Consider the following 22,288-nt stretch of genomic DNA (forward strand, 5'->3'; position numbering starts at 1 on the left):
ATGTTTTCAGGGCTCTGGTTCAGGTAGGGCTGGTGGTGCTTGCTGACAGAATTTAGGACAAGGAAGAGGGTTGGAGACTGTTATGGCGATAAGTTCAGATTTAGAAATTCAGAATTTGAAGGGCTCGTAGTACATAGAAGGATGGCAGCAAAGCCCTTCAACATGCATGTCTGGAGCTCAGGAGACTTGCCCATCAGGAGAGAGAGGTGCAGGAAGTAGCTGAGAGCAGCAAAGGAGAGTGTGTAAGGTTAAAAAGAAGTTAGCTGAAAACAAAGCCCTGAAAAACAAGATTTAAGGTAGGGGCACAGAACGAAGAGCTTAAAAAAAGAGACCTTGAAGGAAAGCCTGCGAATTCACGGCACTGGAGATGAATCAAGGGAGAGAACAGATTTGTCCTGGTGGAGTCATGCAATGACCTTGGAAGTCACACTATAAAGGACTTTGAGATTATCCAATTCTTTTGGAGCATTCCCACCTATTCCCGCCTAACCTTTATATAATAACACTAATGTGGATGACCATGAGTGGACTTGATAACTCGAACCTTCTGGGAGAAAAAGCAGGCAAGCAGGACAATGAGGCCCTACAGAAACGCCTTCTCAGCAGTCCTTGGAAGACGGCCTATCCTCACCTGGCTGGGAAGGACAAGTGACACTGAGCATGTAGGTGAGGTCTCAAGATTCCTCCAGCCTCGTGATCCTTTAATTTAAAAACATTCTTCTCTATTGTGCATCCACTCAAAAGAAGGGCCTACTCAAAGGCTTCCAGGTCCTCAATGGAGGACGTTTATTACTGATCATCATTTCTCCATCATGCTGCATAAAAATTTTGCCAATTAAGAATGTGATAATTTGGATAGATGCCAAAGTAAAGTCTATCTTTACATTACTAAAAATTTGTTTCCTAAATAAAAATGAAATGGATAAATAAGATGTCAAGGGGACTGTTCAATCAGGGACTATTTCACATATTTTAAGGACTATAATTGATATTATTTAGAAGATACTGAAGATCTTACTTATGTCCCCATACTGCATATGCCCTTAAACCTATTTTGGACAAAACGCTTTTTGTCTAATTGTATGCTGTATATATTGAAAGATTTAAAAACCATTGTTCCTTCCAAAAAATTCCATGCATCCAATTTTCATAAATTCAGACTGGTTTTCCCATTGAGAATAAACTTTGTAACTAGAGGATGGAAGAACTTTGCACGCAGAGGGAACAGCACAGACAACAGCAGTGGCAGCTTATGTAAAATGGCAAGTATGAGATGCTGAAAGATGAGTGCAGCGGTGCAGAGAGAGAAGAATTTACAACCTGGCCTTCCCAGAAAAAGTTTCCCCACCCCTGGCATAGAGGACGTGCTGAAGAGTGGTACTCACTGTGAAAACCTTCTCAGACTGGCCCCGTGCTCTCATGTTGGTGTCATGAATTAACTTCAGAATCATCCAAGCTTCATCGTGCTTTCCAATCTGAGAAACATGAGTAGACAGTGAAGGAAAGTGAACTGCTAGGAGGTGAAATACTCATGCCCTGATTTTCTCATAATTATCTTGTATTTTCAGATCAGCTTGGGTGTAATTGTGCAAATGCATTGAGGTAGGTCCCCCTGGAACATACTGACCACTTGAATATCTTGACTACATTAGCAGGTCACCAGATGTGCCTATAACGAGAAATAGCACCCCTGGATAGTAAAATTTCATATATAAGACAATAAGCCCTGTTCTCTTCATTGAGCAAAAAGTTACTTGCTAGAGGCGGAACAGTAGCGCTCTCTGGCCACCAGGCAGCTTTTCCACAGGCTGCTTGTTGGAAACCCGTCTCCGTGAAACCAAATCCTGCATAGCTCCAGAGGACGAAAGAAAAATGCTCCTCCCAAGGGGGTAGACACGCGTTCCTAGAATTAGCAAGGAGCTCTTTCCAATGTGTGTGGCTTCCTCAAGTGTTTGTAAGAACCAGCGTTACCTCCAACAGGAACCTCGGGCTCTCAGGCATGAACGTGAGGGCCACCACCGAGCAGACGCAGGGGAGCGCGCAGACGATCACGAACACACGCCAGCTGTGGAACTGGTAGGCCGACCCCATGCTGAAGCTCCATCCTGGAAAGGAGGATGGGCAGAGTGAGCGAGGGCACCGCCCAGGCTGCGGCTGTGAAAGCGAGGACTCCACAGTCACCTGGGTGTCTACACTGCGAGTTTATTAGTCAAATCTTACTACCCACAGAAGAATGATCTGATCTGGGCTTAGCCACAGTGACCGGCTCTCCTTCAAGACCAGCGAGAGCAGTGCTGAGAAAGGTGCTTGGGACCAAAGGGGTCAGCGCCTAAGGATGAGGGTGCATGTACATTTCTATACAACCAAATGCCAAAGGCCAACAGAAATTAATTGGGGAGGATATTTTTCCAGAAGGCCACTGTGCTGAGGATCTTCTGTTTGCGCCTCCGGATCAGTCCCCAGGTCTCTCCACCCTGCCATGTGCCAGGAAACAGATCTCTGTGGACCCATCAACGGGCTCCCTCGCCCACTGGCTTCTGTTGGTCTGAATAGAGGAAGTGCTGGCAGGAGAGCAGAGGGTGGGAGCAGAGCTGGGGACGTTTGTTCTCCTTGTTGTCCTCCTCCCTCCCTCTGGCTGGGTGGAGGTTTGACGGTGGGTGTGCCCATCTCCCGGAAGCTTCTCCTACAGCCACAGCTCCTGGCAGGTCCTGGCAATCCCTCCCTGCTCTTGCCCTTTGAGGCACAGGTGGGCACAGGATGCCTTCGTGGTCCTAGCTCTGAGGCGCTTTATTATTCCTTCTTGGTTTCTCTTAACTTTTCCACATAACTCTTTTGTCTGTGTGTGAGGAAGATTGGCCTTGAGCTAACATCTGTCGCAAACATTCCTCTTTTTGATTGACGAAGATTGTCTCTGAGCTAACATCTGTGCCAATCTTCCTCTATTTTATGTGGGACACCACCGCAGCATGGCTTGAAGAGTGGTGCTAGGTCCACACCTTGGATCTGACCCTGCGAACCCTGGGCCACTGAAGTGGAGCACATGAACTTAACCACTACACCACTGGGGCAGCCCTCCACTTTCAATGACCTCTCCTGAGGATGTCACAGGTTTCCTGCCAGCATCCTGACCAGTACAATTATTAAGGATTGGCAGTTGCGGTATCTCTCTACATGCACATGTCATACAATAGACGGAGAAAATTTTAAATTTCTAAATAGTATTTCTATCATAATATAAAAAAACAAGCCTAAGAGCATGCAAATAGAAATCTCTTCAAGAACTAAAAGAAAGCCAATATTTAAATGAATACAAAATGGTTGAAAGCAAAATTCAAACATGATTCTAAATGAGAAATAATGAGGCATATCAAACCTAATTGAAAACAGAGAGGAGATTTACAGAGGCATAGATGAATTATGGGAGGCAAAATTTTAATTTTTGGCAATGCTTGGTATTCATCAGGCTTTTTGTAAACGAAAGTCAGGTAGTCTACACCCCATCCCCAGGAGAGCAGTAGTATTATTCCTTATGTACACAGGAGCCAAGTGAGATTCTGGAGGTGACATAACTTCCTCAAGGCAACAAGCTCAACTTATATATCTGAATCTTCTCCACCAGGATTCGAGGCAGCACCTTATGCCACGTGCGGCCTCACGTCTATGCACACTCACTCTTGGACACAGACCTTGCTGACAAATGATGTAAACATCAATGACACGCTGTATCAATCTTAGATTAACAAACATTTTTCTGGGAATTTGATACACAAGGATTATGTGGATCGCTAAAGTCGCTATATCATAAACTTTAGGAGGGGCCGTCTACTCTCAATATTTTAAGTAGCAGAAAATCAAAAGTCTCAAATATCCACAACGCAGAGAAATTTTGTGATGGAACAGAGAAAACACACCTTGTTCATTTCACATTGGATCTGAGAGCTTCATATATAGAACTTCTGTTTTAAAAGGTCTATAACCTATTATCTTACACAGTGGATGGAAAAGAAAAGCTTGAGACGGCTGAGTTAAGCAACTGCAATGTTGTAAATTTCAGGCTACTGCACAGCACCGGGGGAAAGAGCAAAGACGAGAGAGGAGACGGGCTCCAGGGCCTCCGCTGAAACAAATTAGTTCAGACGGTGCAGTTTTACAAACAAAAATAGGATGAGTTATTTAACCAAGGAGAAAGTCACACTAGTGGACAGAGCAGGAAGTTTCTTGTGGTCGACAGGATAATGCTCCCTCCCCACCCAAAGACGTCCTCATCCTAGTGCCCAGAACCTGTGACTGTGTGACCTCACACGGCAAAGGGACTTTGCAGGCGTGATTAAGTTAAGGATCTTGAGATAAAGCAATTATCCCATTTTATATGGTTGGGCCCAGCATAAGGATGAGAGTCTATAAAGGAAAGAGAGAGAGTCAGGAGGGTCAGAGTGAGAAAAGGAGATGTGCTGAGCAAAGCAGAGCTCAGACTGGAGAGAGATTCGAAGATGCTACGGTGCTGCCTTTGAAGATGGAGGAAGGGTCCACAAGCCAAGGTCTGTGGGCGGCTTATAGAAGCTGGAAAAGGCGAAGACATGTATTCTCCCTTCGAGCATTCAGAACAAGCCTCCAGAGGCCCTGCCAACCCACGGAGACTTCTGACCTCCAGAATGGAAAATAATAAATTTGCATTGTTTAAACCAGTCAGTTTGCGGAGACCTGTTACAGCAGCCATAGGAAAGCAACACCCTCCTCTTTATAGTCATAGCTCTAGTGCTAACTTGACTGATAGAAATTAAATCGGAGAATGTCAGCTCTTCTCTATGAAACCGCAGGCTTTTGCTCGGACTTCCCCAGATGCCTCTCCAAGGACTTCAGGCTCCCTCTTGACAGCTGGTCTTACAAATGTTGCCCTTCACTCTTACTTCTCTGGAACATCACATCCATCGGGGAGAGACTGATGGCCATGTGATTCCTGTCTGGCAGTTTTCAGCCTACAGAGGAAACTGGATTACACGTAGAATCTAGCTGGTCCAGAGTCTCGCTCCCCCCAGCCTAGAAGGGCGTTTCTTCAGGCCTAGATTCTTCTGTGCAGCAGCTGAAGTTTAGCCTATTCAATACTGTTCACAGCCTTCTCTACTTCATTAGCTGTGAAGTCTGTCTTCTGGGCCCTTGCTTGGTGTGCGTGTGTGTGTGTCATTGTTTCTGAAATATAGCCCTTTTCTTCCCAGAGCTCCAGGAAACCTCTCTCTACCTGCCTGTTCACATCTTCACAGAGATGCCTGAGGGGCTTCTCAAAGGTACTGTGTGCAAAACAGAACTTTTGATTTCCTGCCTAGCTACCAAAGAAAACTCTTGTTTCTCCCTCAATCTTCCCTATTTTAGCAAACAACACACTGCCAGCCACCCAGATATTCATGTCCAAAATCAAGACCTCATCCTTGATTCCTCTTTTTCCCCTCACTACCCTCAATGTCCCATCTCTCAGCAAGTTCCATCTCTAAAACGTCTCAAAGCCGCCCACTCCTCCCCATTGCCACAGCACCGCAGAGCCTCTAGCTGGCAAAAAAACCCCTACAGTTTTGCCTTTTCCAGAATGTCAAATAAACGAAATCATACCGTACACAGCTTTTTGAATCTGGCTTCTTACACTGAGCATAACGCATCCATGCAGATTCTTGCTCGTATTAATAGTCTGCTCCTTTTCATTGCTGAGTAGCATTCCATCGTGCAGAGATGTCACAGTTGGTTTACCAAGTCGCCAGTTGAAGGACAGTTAGATCTTTCCCAGTTTTAGGGGATTATAAATAACGCTGTCATCAACACTTCAGACAGGTTTTGGTGTGTCTCAAAGCCTTCCTTTTCTCTTGGGTAACTACCTAGGCAGTGGGTTCTTTGAGTCAAATGATAAGTGTAAGTTCAGCTTTATAAGAAACTGCCAAACTATTTTCCACAGTGGCTGTACCATTTTACATTCCCACCAGTGGTATATGACAGTTCCAGCCGCTTCATGTCCTTCCCCCCACTCTTTGGTCAGTTCTACTTTTCAAACTTTTGGCCATTCTAATAGGTTTTCATTGCATTTCCCTAATGCCTAGTGACATCTTGATTTACTTTTCGTCCATTCAATCATACTTTTACTGAGTGCCTATGTGCGCCAGTCACAGGGGAGTAGCGTCGAACTCCCTTTTAGGATGTGCCCCCCTGGGGTGGGGGGGATGTCAAAGCCTGATGGATGATATTCTGTGGCCTGAATGAGGGGCAGACACAGGCAGGGTCTTAAGAAATGACCCTGCAGAAGCTCTGTAAAACTAAAATACCATTATTTGGATTCTAACCGAATAAAAGAATGAAGGAAGGAGACACTGACCACCATAACCACCCAGCCAAGAATTCCTGGGACCCCTCCCCAGCTCCATTTCAAGATGGCTTAAATTTGAACTTGAGAGTGACATAAAACCTTAAGCCACAAACATCAGGAAGTGGAGACATCAACATGGAGTGAAGGACGAGAATGTGAAACAAGCCACATGCAAGCGGGGAAGCGGTTGTTGCTTCAGGATGCTCATCTGCACTTAGTAAAATGGATTCTCCTAAATGAGCCCTTTATGTTGGCATCACGCCTTTTGTCTTAAAAAAAAAAGATGTTGTGTAGGCGGTGGTTCTAATTGTTTTTTGGACTTTGTTAAAAATATCCATTAAAATGTCATACTGAGGGATTTGTCTACACGTAATGCAAATTCCATGCAGGGAAGGCCCTCAATTAGGGAATTACAGAAAGCAGCTCCTGCACAGCGGCCCTCAGGGTGGCACTGATCAGGGCATGCTGCGGCTTGCATGACGATCAAGGCCATTGACCAGACTCACACTGACGTGCTCTGTGCTGCAGAACCCAGCTGCCAGCCCACGTGCCTGACGGTCTGAAATCTTTCAAGGTGCTAAGGCAGCAGTATGTGGGGCAGGCAGAAGAATGCTGGCCTTCATGGTCTCTTCTTGGCGCTGTCCCGGGTGTGCTGGTGGACTAGCACCTCCCTTACTGATCAAAATTTGGTTGGCAGCTTTGTGATATTATGATCCAATGCTCTAAAATATTAATATTAAGAAATCAATATGATAGGTGAGATCAGTTTTCAATAGCTGAGAAGTAAACCACCTATTTTTATTTGTCAGTGGTCTTCACTCACAAGGCACATAGCCAACTAAAATTCTCTTTGGAAAAGTGGTTCAAAATCCATTTTTTCAAGTGGCCCACAAGCTGAGGAAGGGAACAATGATCAGATGAATTTCTGATTTTATTCCTACAGAAATAAAATTGTATCCTGTCAACAAGTCACTGGTTTGAAATATAAACGCTATCTCGTGAGCAGGAGACATTAATCCTTGGCTAGAAACTCAGGTTGTCATGCATCTCGTACCATCTGCGACTCCGTGAGACTGAACCAGGGGCAGCTGCACAGGCCCTGCTGCTGGCAACAGCAGAGAGTTTCACCTCCATCTCATTTGTGAAAAAGAGAAAAAAAGAAAGCAAGGATGAGGGGACTAGTCAAATAAACTATGGTGCAGCCATGCAATAGGAATACCATTTAACTACTGGCAAAGAATGAGGGAGATGTTTCTAAACCGATGTGGAAACTGCACAAGTTACATTGCAGTGAAAAAACCTCTTTTCAAAACAGTGTAAATAGTAGTGATTCCCTTTTTTATATGCACATAAAACATATCATTATATCTAGAAAACAAAAGGGAGGAAACACACTAAATTATTTTAAACGGTTACTCAGGTAGAGGCTGGGCAGTAACAGAGGACTTCCACTTTTTGCATATTTTCTTTAATTTCTGAGTTTTGTATCGCCTTGTATTACTTTTTACTCAAAAGGGGTAAAAAAAACTTTTCAAAGAGTTGCAAGCCTATCATTTTTCTGAAGTCAAAGATCTGATGGAAAAAGAGAGAGGATACGGAAATTGAAGTGATCATGAGACGCTACGCAGCATCCGTACAAATTTCAGAACTAAACTAACGTTAATTCTGATTGGGACGAATCTAAACATCGATGCTACAGTGCTCATTTATGGACAGCAACGAGCAAGTGCCAGAAGCTACCTCGGGTCTCTGGGTGGGAAGGAAAACAATATTCACAGAGCTGTAATCTTTAAATTCGTAACTCCAGTCATACTCTGATTTCGGATTCTCGGGGCAGAGGCCAGTTGCATCCTGAGCCACAACTGTGTAAGCCTATTGCCAATAGTGATACACAGAACAATCACCATAAAACAATTGGCAGGGCTCTGCCTGCAGCACGTCATCATGCCTTCAAGAAGCGAGAGCCAACTCAATTGCAACGATACATCCCTGGGAGAGGGTCCCAGGGTTACATTCCAAGTACCTGCAGTAGTCAGGCCTCTCTCTCTAAGAGCAGGTGCAAGCAACAAGCTGACCTTTCCTGCTGTTTCTCTACTTCTGTTTCCAAGCTCTGGTCCCACCATTTGGAATGCACAGAGTGAGCGGCCAACAGCAAAAGGAAGTCACATTTGGCCTCTGATTCCTGAGTCTGACTTCTGACTCCAAATATGCTTTCAAAGAAGGAAATTTCCTGGTAGATTTTCAAACTCAGAAATTCATGGGCTCATTTTTCAGGGTCATTTTTTTCTGGAATATCTTTTATGAGTACGTCAAATATAAAAAGAGTGAATGAGAGAAGCTTTCCAGAAAGAGTTCCTGGTGCAAGCATGTAAGACTCATTCAAGCATGGAACTTCTGAAGCTCCACGGAGAGAGATCACAAGTCTGAGGGTCTGAAAAAAGCTGGCAGCATAAAATGTGCATGCATGTGTGTCTGTTTCAAACAAAGGTCCTTTGGGATTTTCTTTTGTAAACAGACAACAATATAGTATTAATATTATGATAATGTAGGTCAATTAAAATTTTATCAAATATTTTTATACAAATACACACTACAATAGCCTATAGGATAGTCACATTTCAACCACACACAAATGAAGCTTATGTCATAAATGCATGTAAAGGCAGCTCATTACTCTATAAATACACAATGTATATATTCATATTTATTATCTTATAGCATATTTATATAGGTACACATTAACTTTCTTTCTCTTTTACTCACATAAATATTTATTTAAAATGAACTGTATAAAGGTTGGCAGAATCATATTAATATATAAACTCTCACATAAGCTGATGTCCATGGATGAATAACAAAAAACCAATTAGGTTCATTTTGTGAAAAGGTATAGTCTCAGGAAACTGAAAAGCAAACAAAACTAAATATTGGGAATTCTTATATTAGGTAGAAAGTTGGACGAACAGACTCTAAAACCCATTCCAGGGCTAAGGTTCTCTCTGATTCTAAGATCTTGTGTCTGGACCAGAGGAGGCCACAAGAAACTCTCTCTTGAGTATAGATCCATGGTAAGAAATGGAATACTTTCAAAATTAAACAAAACAAACTTGCAAACTGCAGGCAGGTTTGACACAAGTGAGCAAAATAATACTTATTCTTTATATTAGCAACACAGTTCATTGGCTTTCAGAGTAGCTGTCCTTAAAATACCTTTTTTCTTAACAGGGCTCCAAACAACCTCATGGTCTCTATTCTATTCCAGATCCAGATTTCTTTTTGTTCTTTGTACCTGGCCTCAACAAGTTCTTGCTCAAGATCAACAAAAGCTCTGGGTGCATTCCCAGAAGATTTTTAATGATACAGCACACAAGTGCTAACGGAATCCATTCTTAGGTGAAAGACCTTTTCCTGGGGTGGGGAGAAAGAGGGGGCTGTAATATCCCAGTGTTATGACAACAGAGGTCAGCCCGAGCGCTCTTGTTGCTGATGCCAAAGGTCGCGCCCACAGGGCTCCACTAACTACTCTAACTACTCCACTAACTACTCTAACTACTCCACTAACTACTGACCTCTCTACCTGCTGTTTTTCTTGCCTTGTAGCCTCTGATCCAGAACAAATCACTTAACACTTGACAAGTGAAACAGCTGCTTAGCTCATGATTCAGGCCCCAAATGACCCTTAGAGTTTTGTCATTTATGTCAAAGAAATTCCTTCTAATGGGCTGGGAAATACACGCCAGCACAATGACCTGGAAGTGCTGGTTTCTGGGCCTTGTGCCTCAAGGGAGGGGACACCACCCCCTCCTTCCTAGTACAGGGATGGAAATACGACTTTGGAGAGGTCGGCTCTACCAGCCCGTAGCCAGATATTGCTCACTCGTATCCAGTGCAACCCAACCCAGAGAAAAGCCTTCAGGTCATCTCAAGTTCCTGACGTTTACTGTCACCAGATGCTTCCAAAAGGCCCCAGCCCAGGGGAGACACTCCACCTTCCTCACAGCCTTCCAGAAAAGTGGAAGTCAGCCTCTACTCTCTTCCTCCCCTACGTCCGGTCCATCACTGAGGAATGCAATTCTATTTTCTGTACTTCTCCCAAACCTGCTCCTTTTTCTCCATCTCTGCTTTAGTCTTGGCCCTTGTCACCCTCCCTGGCTCGTCCTATATGGCTGATCTGCAGCAGGCATGGGTCTGGATGGAGTCCTGAAGTACGCATGTCACAGTCAGTGTCCTGAGCCCCCAGCCCTGGATCCCTCCGCCGTCCAGTGCCTGGCCCAGCAGGGGCCTCAGGGACAGGGCTCCAGCACTCCGGCCATCCTCTTCTGACTGGCAATGCCCTGTTGTTGAATAATCCTAATATCACTTCTCTTTAGTAGAGCTTCCAGCTTCCAATCCGCCTAGTCTGGTCCTTCCCTCACGTACCTTTGAGAGATCTTTCCATAATAAAAACCGGATCACGTCACTCACTAGCTTAAAACCTTTCAGTCGTTCTCCATGGCCCTTCAGGATCGAGTCCAGGATCTTTAGTGTGGCCACAAGGCCCTCCGAGACCTGGCTCCTGCCTCTCTCTCCAGCCTCATTCCTCACAAGTCCCTCCTTCCACTGTTTGCTACCTGCTGTGTAACATCTTGACCACTCCCCACCCTCGTCAATTTGGAGAAGTCCTAACCTTCAGTCCTCTGTTAAGCTAGTAGAAAGGAACATTCTCTGTAGATTCTTCTGGACACATTGAAAGGTATTTCTGTCCCCGACTGAGCTATCTCAGTATCCTGTGAATTCCCACAGCCCTCAGCACAGTGCTGACGCAGAGAAAGGACACTATAGAGAACGACCTCCAAGTCGGCTCCTGGAGGGCAGGGGCCGCGTCTTATTCATCTTTAGTGCAAAACATGGCGAAGAACAGTCACTCAACAAACGCTTATGTAACTGATCAATAAAGAGCCCACTCTTGGATGCTTGTAAAACCAGACAGTTTGCCTAACACATTCAAAACGGATATTCTGGAGACATTATTATATTTCCTAATTTCCAAATTTATGGAGTTAGTCTTTCTTTCTTTTTTTTTTTTGTCTTTTTGTGTGTGTGTGAGGAACATTGGCCCTGAGCTAACGTCTGTTACCAGTCTTCCTCTTTTTGCTTGAGCAAGATCAAGGCTGGCCCTGAGCTAACAGTCGTGCCCATCTTCCTCTACTTTATATGTGGGATGCTGCCACAGCGTGGCCTGATGAGTGGTGTGTACGTCTGCACCCAGGATCTGAATTGGCCAACCCCAGGCCACTGAAGCGGAGTGCGCAAACTTAACCACTGGGCCACTGGGCCGGCCTTTTCTGTTTTTTTGGTAACTAATTTCTAGCCTAATTTCCTTGTGGTAAGAGCACATCCTTGGTAGTTTTTTGAAATATATTGGAACTTGTTTCACAACAAGCATGTGGTCCACTTTTGGGTTTTTTTTCCAGCTTTACTAAGGTATAATTGACAAATAAAAATTGTATATATCTAAGGTGTACAATGTGATCATCTGATACATGTACACCTTCTGAAAGATCACCGCAATCAAGTTACTCCACACATACATCATCTCACTTATTTTTGGTGTGGAGAGAACACCCAAGATCTATTCTCAGTCAATTTTAAGCATACAATACAGAATTATTAACGATAGTCACCACGACACATACAGAACTATAGCCACATTAGATCCTCAGAACTTATTCACCTTATAACTGAGAGTTTGTACCCTTTGACCAACATGTCCCCATTTTCCCAGCTTCTGATGTTACATCTCGCCGACAGCTAGACAGGAAAGGGCTCCCCCAGAGCAATGAATGTATCTTCTCACGGACAAGCCCCATGCTTCCCCTACACAAAGTGAACTTCCTTTTGGAAAAATGAAACTCTCGAGAGTTAATAAGCTGACGTGTAACTCAAAGGGGCACTCTCATACTACGTTTGTAGAGCACGTTTCATTCGGATTGTCTGAAGATGAAACGTAGGAGCTCAAGCCAGTCCAGCTGTTGGCGGAGACCCAATTCACTTTTGCCCATCCCAGATTTGTGACCCTGCGGGAGACACACAAATGCTACCACCCACCCCTTCCCCTTTGTTGCAAAATGTCAGGCGTTTACCCAGAGTTAAATTTCCCCTTTGCTCTCGGAAAGGCTGACGGCTTGGGTCATTAATCTTGGCCTAGAAAGAAGTTCCTAGCTGCTACCGACTGAGGAAGCGATTGGTCCTGGAGCATCCCGGGGAGCGGCCATGGCGCCAGAAAAATCAAACCCAGGGTGACCGAGTCTGGGACGGATGCAGAGGTTTTCATTCACTATCACCTTCTCTCCCTGCCACTTGGGAGAAATGATTTAATAACTCAGGGAGCCCAGAGTAACAATGCACAAGAGCACAAGCAGACGGGTGTTCCAGCAGAGGCGGCTACAGAACCAGCTTTGACTGGCGCGCTGGTTCCCAGCTCTCACAGATTCACACTGGGCTCCTGTTCTCCTCCCGCTCTGCTCACAGTTTTCGTAAAGGATGTGAAGCTCTGAGTACCAAGTGCAGCCTCCAGCAGGGACACAGGTGGCGTGGATTCAAGGCCTGTGGCAGATTGCTGGAGTATTTATAGCACGCCCATCATGCGCCAGGCACCTCACACGCATCGGCTCGTTTAATGCACCAACAATCCTGTTGCCCACTTCCCACCCCCTGGTGGGGTGGCCAGCTAAAATACAGGCCACCAGCTAAATCTGACCTTAAAAAATTTTAGTGTTAATATGTCCCAGGCAGTATTTGGGACATACTTACACTAAACGATTATTTGTCGTTTATCTGAAATTCATATTTAACGAGGCACCCTGTATTTTTATTTGCTAGATGTGATAACTACCCCCAGAAGACATGTGGCCATGTCTGGAGACATTGTTGAGTGTCATGAGCTTGGGGGAGGAGGGTGACTGCTGACATCTAGTGGGCAGAGGCCAGAGATGCTGCTAAAGATCTTAGGATGCACAGCACAGCTCCTCCGCCCCCAGAGAATTAGCCAGCCCTAAATGTCAACAGTGCCAGGAGGAGAGATCCTGCTGTACACTAGTCACCGTGCACGTCTATGTCACCAGTACTCAGAGTTAACAGAGCTAGTGAGGGAACGTGGAAGCTTGTGTTCAAACAGAGGTTTGGAAACACTTTCAGAAGACTTGAGATTTCATTCCTGCATGAATGCATTTTGTTTCTGTGTTAGTTTTTCTTATTAAGTTATAAGCTCTTTTGATTTTTTTTTGCTATAAAATTGATCTATATGGGGTTGCCATTTTTCTCCTTTTTGCTTTTAAATGCATCCTAAAGAACAAGAAAGGTGGCACACAATAAGAAGAACAGGAACATTTTCCCCCTGTGCTTTTGGGAGAGTGTAGCATTCCCCACCAAACGCTTTCTGCTAACCCTCGCAGCTTATAAACAGTTATTACCACAAAAAAGGGGAATAAGCATCTATCTCCTAAAGCATTTGTGTTCTTGTTTCATAAGGACAGGGAGGTGTGCTCTTAAAATTCCCTGCCAATCCTCAGGAATGGGGACTTGGCACCCTCCGTAAAAGCACCTGCCTTCAACCCGTGTCCAATAGAGCTGTGGGAATCAGCAGGAGGGCCCACTCTGGGCTCCCCGAGACCTGCACCTAGAAGTCTGGGAGGTGCGCATTCTCTTCCGTCCCTCCCAGCTCCTGCCTCCCGGAGGCCACCTCTCCTTTCCCATCTATCTTCGTGCACGGACCCCACGATCACCAAAGTTCACCAACTTCTCTGGGCACTCATACCCTCCGTCCGTGACAAATCACCTCGTCTTCTCTCCTTCAGATCTCTTCTCCGACCCCCTGCGAGTGACCTATCTGGTCTCCTGGAGGACGGCTCAGTGAAACCACACCAACAACGAAATGCTTCACTGCAGCCACAGCATCCCCTCCCCTCCCACCTCTCCAGAACCTGCCCTCCAGCTGCCCCCCTCGGCCTCCCCACTGAAACAGCTGCCTGGAGTACAAGGCCCTTTGCAACTGGGCCCCACACTCATCTCCAACCACATGCTCCCCGTTCTAGCTCAGTCACGCTCTCCACTGCACTTTGTGGGCAATGGAATGACAAGGGGATCCTGTTGAAAAGGCATCTTCCCAGCCCCTGTTACTAGAAACGCCCCTTTAGGAGGGTTGGGGTGGGGCCCAGGAATCTGCATCTTAACAAGCACCGAGGTGGTCCCCATGCGGCTGTGGTACATCCATACCGTAAGAAACCTTCATCTATTGCTTTCTCCGTGTGCATGGCCCTCGCCATGACACCGTTTATGCCTCAGCTCAGGCCCTTTTCTTCTCATCCCTATTATCCGCTTGGAAAATTCCTATGAACCCTCAGGGCCCACATGAAAGGGTCACTTCTCTGGATCCATATCTCTCTTTCCAAGACATCTTCTTTAGCTCACTTGCAGTTCCCTCTCACCGGTGCTCTTCCTAAAAAAGGTTGAGCTAAAACCTGAGGGGACAGGAGCAGTACGACCTCCAACAGCCCTTCTCTTCTCTGACTCTCTCCTCCTCAGTGTCCTTCTCCCCCAGGTGGCTCCTCCTCAGGAAGAATCCTTAGGGGCTCACTGAACAGCCTTTCAGACGTGCTCAGAAAATACACTCAGCTGATGCTCCACTGGGACCCTGCTAACCCCATTTTGTAGATTAAAAAAAGGGAAGATTTAAGAAATCAGCCTTAATATTGAGTTACCATTGTTCTACATCATTAGTCTTCAGAGAAATGCAAATTAAAACCACAACGAGGTGCCAGTCCACACCCACCTAGTGCTGCCCAGGATGTGGGGCAACCGGAACTCTCACGCATTTCTGGTGGGAGTGTAAAATGGTACATGTTTAGAGAACTGGCAGTTTCCTATAAAGTTAAACATACACCTACCCTGTGACCCTCAAATGCTACTCCTGGGCATTTATCCAAGAGGAACGAAAACATAAGCAGAGCCGAGGCTGCTCAAAAGACGCGTGTAAGAATGATCAGAGAGCAGCCTTTCCAAAAGTGAAAAATCGGGGCCGGCCCCTTGGCAGAGTAGTTAAGTTCAGGCACTCCGCTTTGGCGGCCCAGGGTTTTGCTCATTCGGATCCAGGGCGCGGACATGGCACTGCTCATCAGGCCACGCTGAGGCAGCGTCCCACATGCCACACTAGAAGAACCCACAACTAATAATATACAACTATGTACCAGGGGGCTTTAGGGAGAAAAAGAAAAAAGAAAAAAGTGAAAAATTAACCCTTCTCCCCCAAACAAACCCACCCCAGATTGGAAGCAACCCAAACGTCGATCAATAGGAGAATGGAGGAACATATATGGTGTAGCTACATAATGGGACACTATTTTATAATAAAAGGAATGAACTACTGATACTTGCAACAACATGGATAAATTTCTAAAACATTATGCTGACTGGAAGAAGAAAGAAGGTTTTGCAGCATTCATAAATAAATACTTTACTTATACAAAGTTTAAGATTGGGCAGAACTACGGGCTGGCCCCGTGGCATAGTGGTTGAGTTCTGCGTGCTCTGCTTTGGCAGCCCAGGTTTGGTACCCAGGCACAGACATACACCATCATCAACCTACATACAAAACAGAGGAAGATTGGCACAGGTGTTAGCTCAGGGCGAATCTTCCTCAGCAAAAAAAAAAAAAAGAATGGGCAGAACTAATCTTTGGTGATAGAAATGAGAACAGTGATTGCCTCTGGGGTGGGGAATGGAGAGACTGACCCGTGATAGGTATGAGGGAACTTTCTGGGGAGATGGAAATATTCTATTATCTGATTTGGGTGGTGGTTACATGGGTGTATACAATAGTCAAAATCCATTGAACTGTACACTCAAGATCCTTGCATCTTTTCAGATGTAAATTATGACCCCAATTTAGAAAGAGTGGTCAGCCAACAGTAGCAGATTACATCACCAACACTATCCCAGAACTCCAGGCACAGACTAGATTCTTCACAAACTCGCCTGATTTGTATGCATTCAAGTTATATTGCTTGGGGCTTAGCGCTCTTTCAGCTGGCTGCATCCGAACAGATGACATTCTTTTGCTCCTCACAGCAGAGGTGACCCAAGGCCAGGCAGGGCCCAGGTTCCATCCTGGAGCTCCCTCCACCTTCCTGGCCAAGCTTTCTGGGACTAAGGTAACTCTAATGGGGGAGTTCCCAGCCCTGGAGAGCAAAGGAAGCTGGGGCCATGCCTCCTTCCAAAGGGAGACTTCCTGAGGCAGCTGCCCCTGTGATAACACGACCACGCAGCCTGGAATGGTCTCGAGCAGCCATCTAGACAACGTAAATACAAATTCCCTCCGGCTTAACCACCTTGCAGCCCACAGAAGGGTTAGGGGTGCAGTCAGTGTTTCTAAAGGTTCAAGCCCCAGAACAGGTCCTCCTGACTTTTGTGACCTCAATGAGTACTTCACCTCCTACCATATCGCTCACAGCCAAACTTCTTACACACAAACACACATGCGTGCACACACACACACACACGCACACACACGAGACTATTCCACCCCAGAGGCAGCAATAATTGTGAGATTAATGACTAAGATTATATGTTAATTAATAAGATTAATAAGTAAGTAGGAAAAGCAAGGAATTTCTCTGCTTAACCAGCGAAGTGTGGAGCCCACAGAAGGCTTGTGGAGGTCGGTGTGCCGTGCAGCCGGGCACCCGTCTGCATAAACAAAGTCAGGCTGCTTTGATCCAGAGGAAGACGAGAGAAGGTGTTCAGAAGTCTAGCAGTCATTTTCACTCGGCAGGAGGCCGGTGGAAGGTCGAGAGCAATTTTAGAGACAGAAGTCTGATAACGGGGAGGAACTCGCTGGTCGAGTCTGTTTAGAAATACCTTTGCCCTCCGAGAGCACCGTGAAGAAGGGAACTGGCCCGTGTTTGCTAGTTTCATAAAGGTCTCGAAGAGATAAGTATGATGACACTTTAAAAGGGAGGCAGATTAAAAAAAGATCAGAGAGCAGCCGGGAGTCTGGCCAGGAAATGAATCTCGTGGAAAGGGCTCTCTTTCAATCAGAATCCAGTTTGCACAAAGGCAAACCAAAGTGAGTTTTTAAAAAATACCTCCCATGCCCTCTGACAGACTGAATTTCCAGAGGTGACAAAGGCAGGAGAAGCTTCTGGCAGGAAGCTAACCACCTCGCTCTGGTCCACCCCAGGGCGTTGAAGAAGCGGGGAGCCGCGACTGCCCCTCCCCGACACCGGGGGGCGCCCTGGGCTCACGAGACACACGCGGGCGCCCGCGAAGCCTCTCCCCGGTGCCTTTGCCTGGAGCATCCCGGGGAAGCCGTGCCTGTCCTCAAACAGGGGCGACCGGGGCTGCTGCGCCGTCTCCTCCCTCCAGCGCTCTCACCCACTCGCGCTCTAGGTCAGCCTCTGCACCCCTAAATTCGCCCTGGCAAGGCACCCCCCAGGGGAAATACCCAGCTGGAGGGCCGGGGACCGGGTCGGGAGCCCAGAGCACAGAGCAGCCTCAGGGAGCGCGACAGTGAGGTCAGGAGGTGGCTTCAGAGATGAGGGGCTGAAGGGAGGCAATCTGTCCTCCCATCCTCCCGTGGCCCAGCGGCTCAGCAGGACTCCAGGGACGAGCTGGAGGTGGCCTCACATGACCCCCTGATAAAGATCTCACCGGGTGAGGGCACTGGTCCCTCTGGGCATGATGCTGCAGATGGAAGGGTTACTGGAAACCAGCCCCCAATCTGGGATCAGAGCAAGGGAAAGCCTAGCCACATGGACACAGATCTAAGCTAGAACGTGGGCCCAGGGCAACTCCCAGCTCTCAGTAAGGACAGAAGTAGGAATCCTTGCTCTAAAACCAGGAGTGAGGAAAGGGACACCATGGCCGTGCTGGGTCAGAGGAGGCCAGGACCAGTGCAGGGGAGAAATGGATGGCCCGGGAAGATGGGCACAGACCCGCTGATCCTGGATCCAAACCACTTCCTGTAATTATAAGGGGAGTAGAGCAGAATACATTCATGAATCCTTGTCTGGGAAAACAGATTAAACAGGAGAGATGGAGCTGGAAACATATCTTAAGAGGCAAAGCATTATGCTTCTGACAATTCCTGCAGGAAAAAAGCTTTCTTGTATCAGAAAAAAATCTCTGGTCACGTTGACTTATTCAGAATTAGTGGAGAGACCCACAAAGCTTAATAATGGCCTTGAATGATACTGAGTGACAATGAGTATTATATTGAACAGCTGTTCTTTCTCGTCCCGAAGGATAGGGAAAAGCTCGAAATCTTTGGTCAGCAGAGAATTTCCTGACAAGTGAGCATTACAAACTGTAGACAAACTAAAATCCACTGGGCGTGGGGAGGGGTGGCCTTACAAAATGAACAAAAATCGACCCCGAGAGTCCCATTTGTGTGGCATCAGCTGGAAAGGGGGCGATGCGAGTCACCTCACCTGCCTAGGATTCCTTTGATCATTTCCCTTTACCTCAAATAGCAGTTTTGCTGTTGTTTCCGGGTTATAAAAGCAATACATGCTTATGTGGCAAATTCAAACACTACAGAATATAATTTTGAAAAAAGCAAATCACCCCAAGCTGCATTACCCAGAGATAAACATAATTAACATTTTGGATTTAGTACCATTATTAGTATTTAATTAAGCTGGGGAAGATTTAGTGAGAGTCCTAGGAAAAGTAGGAGCTTCATTCACTAAGATTTTGGAAAATGACTCTTGCTTCATAGTACCTTCGGGCAAGCCGCATATTTCACATTGGATATTCGGACATATCTGTGTCAGACCTGACCTTATATACCTGGAAATTTCCATAGAAAACAGCCAGTTCGTAAAGGCTGAAAGAGTGAGATGAAAACAGAGACATCATAAAGCTAAACACGGAGGTTGGAGTAATTCTGGCGTATGTCTCACTCCAGCTGGGCTTCTCAGAACCCGCTTGCAGGACACTCTGGAGGCATGAAAGAAAGAGCAGGGTGTGCTGGTGCTGCTATGCTGCCCGCTGGCTGGAGTTGGAGCTGGAGTGGCCTCACGTTTCTCCCTCCTGCCAAAGCTGTTGAGCGAAGCAGTTCAGATGTTTTAAAAAATCAATGAGAATATTCTGTAGTAATTGTTCATCTTGAGGGAGGAAGAAAGTCATTTTTTATTTTTATAATATACGAGAATTGTTTCTAAATTAAATTATGCCTGTAGGTAAAACATAAAGATTTCGACTTGGTGATTAAAGATTCTGACACCAATTCCAAAGAGGGGAGGTGTGTTTCCCCACATATCCAGGCCATTCTCAGCCACCAGCTGGGTGTCCTACAGTTCAACCCGATGCTGACACTATCTACCCAGAGACAGCATCAGATCCCACAGGTCAAGGGCTCAGTCCCACAAAAACGCCCTCCCCCACACACTTCAGATGCCAATCGCAGTGTCACCTGTGCTTCTGACTGACTGGCCAGCTACAGATGAGAGGTTCCGACTCCCTCCTTGGGTTAGAATAATTAATTTGCTAGAGTAGCTCACAGAACTCAGAGAAATATTCTATTTGCCAGATTACTGGTTTATTACAAAGGCTATAACTCAGGAACAGCCAGAGGGAAGAAATGCAGAGGGCAAGGTGTGGGGAAAGGGTTCGGAGCTCCTTTCGGTTTTTATGGCAGTTTCATTACTACGTAGGCAGGACTGATTAAATCATTGACTACTGGTGGTTGTACTCACTCTCCTGCCTCTTTCCCCTTTGGAGAAGGGGAGGTGGAGTCTGGGGTGGAACTGAAAGTTCCAGTCATAAGGTTGACCCCACTGGCAACCAGCCCCCATCCTAAGGTGTTTTCCAAGTCACTTCATTAGCATAACAAAAGACACCCTTAGCACTCATGTCCCTTAGGAAATTCCAAGGATTTTAGGAGCTCTGTGCCAGGAATGGGGTAGAAGACCAAATATATGTTTCTTATTACAATCACATCACTGTGATAAAAACTAAGAAACATTTGGTTCACAAAGATAACTCCTCATGGTAAGCATGGTAAAACTTTTGGGGGATGGGAGGAGATGTGGTGGGAAAAGGAAGAGAACAGTCCCAGAGACATTCAACTCTCTGGGGCTGTCTGCAGCTCATTCAGTGTTAGGGGGTCAGGGATGAACGTGGAGCTGAACTTTATGCTCATCTCATTCTAAAGAATTGTGAGAAACCATGCCCCTCCCTTCTAAATTGATATTTACATTTTCATCTTAGCTCTGGATGTATCTATTGTAAGGGTAAAATTTCCTGCATATTGTAAGTAATGGCAACCTTAAAAAAAACAGTGATGTCACTCTTTAAGATGGAGCCAGTGGAATCTAAATACCACAGCAATTTGGACCATCATTAGCCATTTAACCGCAGGGACAAACTCTTGATTAAAAGGAAATTTTACATGATCCCCTTTTCTCCCTGAACTTGAAATTCCATTCCACTTTCCCAACAGAATTCTAACCTAATGTAAGTATATTTTTATGCGTATTCATGATTTTATTGATCAACCTATTATACTTCTCTGCAAACATAGGTTCTAAATTTAAAATGCAAAACAATATCCTGTGACCACAAGCTTTCTAAGTGATAAAGAACATTACATTGATTGAGCTATTGCTACACAATTGATCAATATAACAAACTGTATTACATACCTTGTAAGTCTGTGACAATTTTTAAACTAAAAAATAAAGTTTTATTATAAAAGTTTATAAATAAACTTTTTTTTTTTAAAAGATTTTATTATTTCCTTTTTCTCCCCAAAGCCCCCTGGTACATAGTTGTATATTCTTCGTTGTGGATTCTTCTAGTTGTGGTATGTGGGACGCTGCCTCAGCGTGGCTTGATGAGCAGTGCCATGTCCGCGCCCAGGATTCGAACCAACGAAACACTGGGCCGCCTGCAGCGGAGCACGCGAACTTAACCACTCGGCCACGGGGCCAGCCCCATAAATAAACTTTTAATAACATGAAATGGAGGGGTTTTTTTTCCCAATTGGTTCACGCATCCATGGGTGAATATTACTTATTGCTAAAATGAGATAGTTTAGCATTAATTCTTATTCATCTAATTAAGTGTGAATGGAGGGAGTTTTATTTTTAGCCACATCATTCAATTCTGTGAACTCCAAGTCCTCTTAGTCATCTATTATGGGGAGCAAGGTTTCCCCCCCAAAATATGTCTCTTTGGAGTGAGGAAGTTTGTCTTTTACTTCCTCCTTAACTGCCTAAAAGAATTTAGAGAAAGAGCCTGTTTCAGGAGGAAGAGCCACCACCAGAGAGATCCACAAAGCATGCCAGCTAGTGTGGAATGGTTGCCTGGGGGAACTCAGCAGGGCCTCTTGGATCAAAGCCCTTTCTGGGTCCCAGTGTCTCTGGATGGCCCAGGAAGCATCTGTTTACCAAACATTTACTCTATTCATTCTTCCTGTGAATTGTCTTCCTTCCCTTGGAAATCCCAGACCCCTGCCCCTTTCTCCTTAGCTCAGGGTGCCATAAAAACCCCAACTGCCCGACTGTCGGGGAACCTCATATCCTTGGGGTTCCTGTACATACAAAATTCAATTTTATTTTCCCTGTTAATCTGTCTCACGTCAGCTTAATACTTAGACCTGCCAGAAGAACTCAGAAGGGTAGAGGAAAAATTCTTCCTCCCCAACACTATCAACCATTGTTAATGATCTACCAGCTTACCTGATTAGATCCTCCTTCAGGTTTGTAAAAGCAAACACTGGAAACCACCTGACTGCAAAAGCATCTATTACTTGCCCATTAGAGTCATTTACTTTCCCACCACCCACACCATCGTTTTGAATTGCCCCCTTACCCAGAGTCTCGAGGGGACCAGCTGAGGATGCTGGGGAGCCTTACACCTCTCTTTTTGAGGAGAAGGATGTGTGCTCAGGTGGGTGAATTTGAG

General features: G+C 45.7%; 1 protein-coding gene across 4 annotated transcripts in view; it reads right to left on the reverse strand.

Annotated features, from left to right (window-relative positions):
* The window catches only part of SV2C (synaptic vesicle glycoprotein 2C), a 206,291-nt gene that overhangs the window by 39,839 nt on the left and 144,164 nt on the right, over positions 1-22,288 (reverse strand). For all 4 annotated transcript variants that reach the window (XM_070571608.1, XM_070571609.1, XM_070571610.1 and 1 more), the window contains 2 exons: positions 1,972-2,105; positions 1,386-1,475 (listed from right to left, as the gene is read on the reverse strand). In XM_070571608.1, coding sequence (XP_070427709.1) covers positions 1,386-1,475; positions 1,972-2,105 — 224 coding nt within the window. The remainder of the gene's footprint in view (positions 1-1,385; positions 1,476-1,971; positions 2,106-22,288) is intronic.

The sequence above is a fragment of the Equus przewalskii genome, chromosome 13 (assembly GCF_037783145.1).
Source record: "Equus przewalskii isolate Varuska chromosome 13, EquPr2, whole genome shotgun sequence".
Classification (NCBI taxonomy): Eukaryota; Metazoa; Chordata; class Mammalia; order Perissodactyla; family Equidae; genus Equus; species Equus przewalskii.